Raw genomic sequence first — 6,341 nt, forward strand, 5'->3', positions numbered from 1 at the left:
TCGTCCTGGTCCACTCTTCGAGCCTCGGCACGTCTGGTCCGCCCTCGTGGGGCCTACAACCTATCCGAACCGCTCGCTGGGCCTTCGGAATAACCGGTCCGCCCTGGGTATGTTGGCCTACAGCACAAAGCAGGTCCTGCCTCAACCCAACCCCAGTCAAACATCCATGTGCACATAATCATATAACAATTCACATTCAATCAAACCGATCTAGCAGACCATGTATCATAACATACTCAAAATAGGATACCGACCTAACAGGTCACTAGCATATACCATCCTAATACCCAGATGCAAACATAACAAGGCAACAACATAACAATGATATCCGGATTACAATCCGATAAAGGGCCGGCCTTGGTGCCTTAGACCTTGTTGATATAGTGAGGATAACTCACCTCGCGATTGCCGAAACTCTGAATTAAAGAAGCAGATTCCCGAATCACCGACTTACCGGAAAATTCCCAAACTAGCCATCATAGCACAAATAATCATTAGGCTAAGCATAATACCCTTCCAAGGGTAAATTGACCAATTTACCCTTAACTTATTTCGGCCCAACACTGGATAAGCTCTCAAGCCCACTAATGGCCCAAAGTCCAAAAGTCCGAAGCAAAGCCCACTATTGGCCCAATTTACTAAATTAGGCCCACCACACCAAATAGGCCTAGACCCATGGCCCATAATAATTAATTGGGCCCAAAGTACTATATCCAAATTGTCCAGTCATGGCCCATAAATCCAACAGCCCAATAACAGCCCAAAATGAAAATCCAACAGGGGGAGTACGCTGGGCTTACCCTCTCTGGTACGCTGGGCGTACAACATTGATTCGCAAAGGGGATCGGGGCACTGACCCGCTACGCGGGGCGTACTCTTAAGTTACGCGGGGCGTAACTTTGCTGCTCATTAAGTCCTCATAACTTCTTAATGGCTTAAGCTCTTAAGCCCAAACTTTAGATCCTTAGGCCAAATATGCCTAAGATTCATGAAGTCTCAAACTTTATCACTTGGGACGTCCATAAAGCTCTTAATCCAAGGTCTTAATCCATTAAGACCTACTTATCTCACACATGGAACAACCACAACCCTTGGGACCTCATTTTTCTCACTCAAGACCTCTCCAAAGGTCTGAAAGGACTGATAATCTCGGCCAACTCAAAGCATGCATCAAGATGAGGACTTTTGGGACAGGAATGATGTCAAAACTTCACAACACTTATATCTATGCAATATGAATGACAAGCAAGAAGCTTTATAGCTCCTATAGGCTCCAAAGGATGATATCTTTCCAGATCTACAAGCTCCAGCCACTCCACTCTTCTTTGACAACTTCCACTTTCTTCTAGCCTCTCCTTTTCCAAAATAAGCTTTTCAAGGCCAAACGCACCCAACAATGGAGGTGGAACGGCTATCTAGGGTTTCTGAGGTTAAGAGAGAGCTTATGGAGGCTAGGGTATGAACCAACATGTTCCTTATATAGTGGCTGACCCTGATTTTAGGGTTTTAGAACTCTGAGAATACGTTGGGAGTACCTCTAGTACGTTGGGCGTACTCAACCTTGCACCCGCATCCACTTACGCCCTTACGCTGGGCGTAATCCCAGCTTACGCTAGGCGTACTCGACCTGTCCCCAAATTTCATATTTGGCCCTCTTTTTCCACTTTTCCCACAAGATGACCAAAATACCTTTCCTCTTAAATCCCGGGGACTCACAATTAAGTACTCTTAGGAACCGGGCATTACATCTACGTCATCTGCTACATACTCCTCCTCATGGTATTCTACTTCATCTGCCACAAACATGTCTTCAGGTACTTCATTTGTAACTGCATCAAGAGAAAATGTTTGTGTATTGTAATCAAGAGAAAATTGTTATGTGTATTGTAATTAAGAAGCCAACCTTGGTTCAATAATGGACATGTTCTTTTATTGTGACCTTCTTGCTTACAGTGACCACATTTTGGAATCCCTCCCTTCTTATTAACAGTATGCCTTCCTTCTTTTTCCGTAGGACATTTCTTCTTGTTCACCTTTGGTCTCCCAGGCAGCCTTCTACGTCTTGGTGGCAAGATGGTATTGGCAACTACAGTTGGCCATAAATCAACTCCCTTAATTGGCTTTATTGTATATCTATAGCAACTTCCAAACATGTCTATTGTGAACCAAACTGAAACATAGTCCTCTACATTCCCATTCATAAACAATATTGCTGCAATGACATGTAAACACGGTATCCCACTAATCTGCCAGGATCTGCATGCACAAGTTCTGTTGTTCAAGTCAACTCCATATCCTTCATGCAATAATCTGACCTCATATTGTTGTGGTCCACTTGGAGTAACTTCCCAATACCTGTGATGAAATGTTATAGAAAATTAATTATTTTACCTTAAGTAAATTAGCTTTTGAAGTAAGTAACAAACCTTTGTGCTTTAATCAAATTCTCAATCCTCCTTCTGATGGAGGGACAGATTGGCAAGTTCCATTTTTCTCCCTTCTTCTTTTGATTGAACATTCTCTCCATGACATAGACTCTAATTTCTTCAAGCATAGTTACTACCGGTTTTTTCCTTGCCTCTACAATTGCAAAATTGAAGGATTCTGATATGCCATTCTCTACGACATCACAACACCTATCTTCCAAAAAATGTCCTACACCATGTGCTTGGATCTTTTTCCATCAAGTGGTCATAAGCATTTATGCTAAGTTGCCTAATTTCCCTCATTGTAGCTTCAAATGTTTTTTGTGTTGTAGACTTCGCTGCAATCCAAAAAAGCCTCTTAAACTCAACACCCGTAAACTTTTTCTTAAAGGTGGCATAGATGTGCCTAGCACATTGCCTATGCTCACTTTCTGGTGCTCTCTCCTTTACAGCCTCAACTGGACCCTTATGCTGGTAAGAAATGATTGTTAACCTTGTCCCATCTCCCATCTCAAAGTCATCCGGTAGTAGATCTAAGAACCACTTCCAAGTTTGCTTGTTTTCAACTGCAACTACAGCCCATGCCAGGGGACATATTTGATTGTTGGAGTCCCTACCAACAACTGCTAATACCTCACCTCTACAAATACCCTTCAGAAAATATCCGTCAATACCAATCACCCTCCTACACCCTTCAATCCAGCCATCTTTGACACCCTTCAAGCAAACATACATCTTCGAAAAGTACACTGTAGAATCAGGCATAGTATCCACATCTATTTGGACTATTGAACCCGGATTAGCCCTCAACAACTCAGCACCATAGTTCCATAGCTTTTCATAGTGTCCCACCAAACTTCCCTCAATTTCATCCAATGCAAACCTTCTAGCATTTCTACATTGCCCGACACTCACATTAAGACCAAAATTAGTCTTCACCAACACTTTCATTTTCCTGTAACTAAGCCTGGGTTGTTCCAATATATTCCGAATTAACATTTTTCCAATCCACCTCAATGTGAAAATTGACCCCAGATTTATAGCTCTACAACAATTATGTTCATCAATCAGTGACTTGATTTGGAATGAATTTTCTTGGCTTATCCAAGTAGCCTACAATCTAAAAGGGCAACATGCCTTTCCTTCAGCTTTACTGCACCTAACTAATAATCTACTTGCATCATTTTTTTCATACCACAAATTGTAACCATTAGAAACAGCATAATTGGTAATCATTTGCTTAACTTCATAACGATCACAAAATTTCATACCTAAGACAGGTTTCATTGTGTCCCATTGTTGGTTAGGATCATGAACAGGAAAGTAAACTTCATCTGTGCTGCCACTATCTTCATCATTAACCCCTCCCTTTGGAATAACATTTGTATGGGCCAGAAATGGATATGTAGATTTCTTTAATGGAATAACTTCATCATCAAGTTCATGGTCCATTGATATATCATCTGACATGACTGAGTCTACATCATCCTCATATTCATCACTTTCTGTGTCCCCTTCTTCATCTTTTTCTTCGTCAATCCACTCCATGACTGGCTCTTGATATTCATCAATGTATACATTGATTTTACAATCATTGGCATACCTAGCATCAAGAAACCTTACATAGTCATTATCATCTCTTAGTTCTCTCAATCCATCTACCACAAACCGATTTTGAAGACAATAATATACATCAATGCACCTTTCCTTGGTTAATTTTCGAAGCTGTAAGATGAACTCTTTAAACCCCATGTTTTTGAAATCAACTCCCGTAACAGATTTTTTCAAAGGATTAAAGTACACTAATGGCTTACGGTCAAAGTTTCCACCATGGTAAACATCGATAGTAAGCATACCTTGCACCTTGAGTGAAAAATCGGTGTGAAAAGCAACCCTAATTTCACCGTCTGTGAAAAAACCTCCAACGTGTTCTATGTGATTTCGATTTTTGCGAAAGGGTTATTCCATGTAATATATGGAGAAGCCACGTAATTGTTTACTTTTTTCTTCCCGGTAACATTTACCTCCTCACCGGCAGAACCGGTTACCACGATAGAATCAAAGATCAAAATGTGATTTTAGATGGTATTTTTTGAACAAATTCTTTAATTAGATGGTATTTTTTGAACAGGGTATACTTAAATGGTGTTTTTTGTACAAAATTGAAACATAGTTACCTTTTTAAGTCATTTTCCCATATTTTTCATGTAAAACTTTAAAATAAAAAAGGAAATTATTTATTGCAAGGTAATATCATATATATGTGTATATATATATATATATATATATATATATATATATATATATATATATATATATGCAAGTATATCATTTTAATTTTAAAAATGAAAACAAGTCAGAAATTGACAAGTAGATAATATTTATTTCAAAAATATTATAAAATAACAAGTGTCAAAACCCATAAGAAATCGAAAAGAGGCAAAATAATTTTTATTTATTAGGAAAGATTATTTATGTATTTATTTATTTATTTCCTATGACGGGTAGATATAGGTAAAAAAACAAAAAAACCCTAGAGAGCTGATGTTGCATGGCCTCAATGGGGCTAAGACCAACAAACACCACCCTTCTTCCCGTTGTGTTATCCCCGGTTGTCTGCTCAAAGTGTCTTATTGTCATTTTTTTCGTCCTTTTTCTTTTTTTTCTTTGTTTTTCTTGCCTCACCACATTGTATTGAAGGTAGGCTTGAACACCATCCCTACAACAGCGTTGAGAGCTCGATGTTGATGTAGCAACTTGGTACCAGGATGTCATACCAACAATCTAAGAAAATTATAGAAATGTTTGTCAAAAGATTATGTTTTGGTCCAAAAAAAAAGAATTGTTGTACAAATTTGGATAATGATTTTGGTGTATATGGTTGTCAATTTTTTATTTATTATTGTTTTGATCCGCACCTAATATTTGAATAAGTGCATCATCGAGTGAAACATCCCCAAAAATCATGACTAAAAAATAAAAACATAGTTATCAAAATCATATCATCAAAACATTAGTCATAGTATCTCGAAACATCATGAACGACATATTAATTGAAACATCTGTCAAATATCAGAGTAAACATCCCATGCTAAAGCATCATGGTGTGTGCAATACAGTCATCTTGAACTCTCACCTTTGCTACCGGAAGTACCTGAAACCAAAACTGAAAACTGTAAGCATGAAGCTTAGTGGGTCTCCCCAAACTACTACATACCATACACATAATCACATATAAACAAATAGTAGGCCCCGCCCATTCATCGATCCCCTTCCGACATCAGACAATGTCCAGCATCAGACCCCACCCGACATCGGACAATGTACGACATCGGGCCCCGCCTGGCATTGAGAAAAGCTCGATATACATATAAACATATCAACAAATAAACATAAATAATCACATAACAAAAACAAATAAACATTCCTCGGGCCCGCCCAACATCAGACCGAAATCCAAAAGCATATGAACATTCCTCGGGCATTGCCCGACATCGGACCGTAATCTGAAAACATACAAACATTCCTCGGGCATTGCCCAACATCAAACCGTAATCCGGAAGCATACAATACAGACACATGCAAGAATCACGAAAACATCAAGCATAAAAACATTCCTCGAGTACCGCCCAACATCCAATCGAAATCTGGAAAACATATAAACCTACATTGGGCACCCCCCGACATTGGACCTTAGTCCGGAACATACTAACATAATATACGACCCGACATTGGTGCATTCGACCTGTTCACACAGGAGGAAAACTCACCTTGCAAAGCTGAATGTAGAATCTCATGGTAAGAAATCTCTAGCAGTTGCTCTGACGACTCCTCGAGCTATCAGCACAACATAACACTTAGTCAAAACTCAATAATCCTTCTTAGGGTAAAATGACCTTTTTACCCCTGATCTAA

At 39.2% G+C, this 6,341-nt stretch overlaps 2 protein-coding genes across 2 annotated transcripts; both read right to left on the reverse strand.

The window, feature by feature from the left end:
• Nucleotides 1–1,728: 1,728 nt before the first annotated feature.
• Nucleotides 1,729–2,527, reverse strand: LOC145036395 (uncharacterized). The gene is made up of 3 exons (XM_078984839.1): nt 2,427–2,527; nt 1,952–2,355; nt 1,729–1,829 (listed from the first exon to the last, which is right to left on the reverse strand). The coding sequence occupies exons 1-3, from the start codon at nt 2,525–2,527 to the stop codon at nt 1,729–1,731; spliced, it is 606 nt and encodes a 201-aa protein (XP_078840965.1).
• Nucleotides 2,528–2,636: 109 nt separating this feature from the next.
• LOC145036396 (uncharacterized) lies at nt 2,637–3,377 on the reverse strand. Its single transcript, XM_078984840.1, has one exon. It carries the CDS (start codon nt 3,375–3,377, stop codon nt 2,637–2,639), a length of 741 nt encoding a protein of 246 aa, XP_078840966.1.
• Nucleotides 3,378–6,341: the final 2,964 nt, after the last annotated feature.

Source organism: Lactuca saligna, chromosome 3, assembly GCF_052625555.1.
Source record: "Lactuca saligna cultivar CGN05327 chromosome 3, ASM5262555v1, whole genome shotgun sequence".
In the NCBI taxonomy this organism is placed as follows: Eukaryota; Viridiplantae; Streptophyta; class Magnoliopsida; order Asterales; family Asteraceae; genus Lactuca; species Lactuca saligna.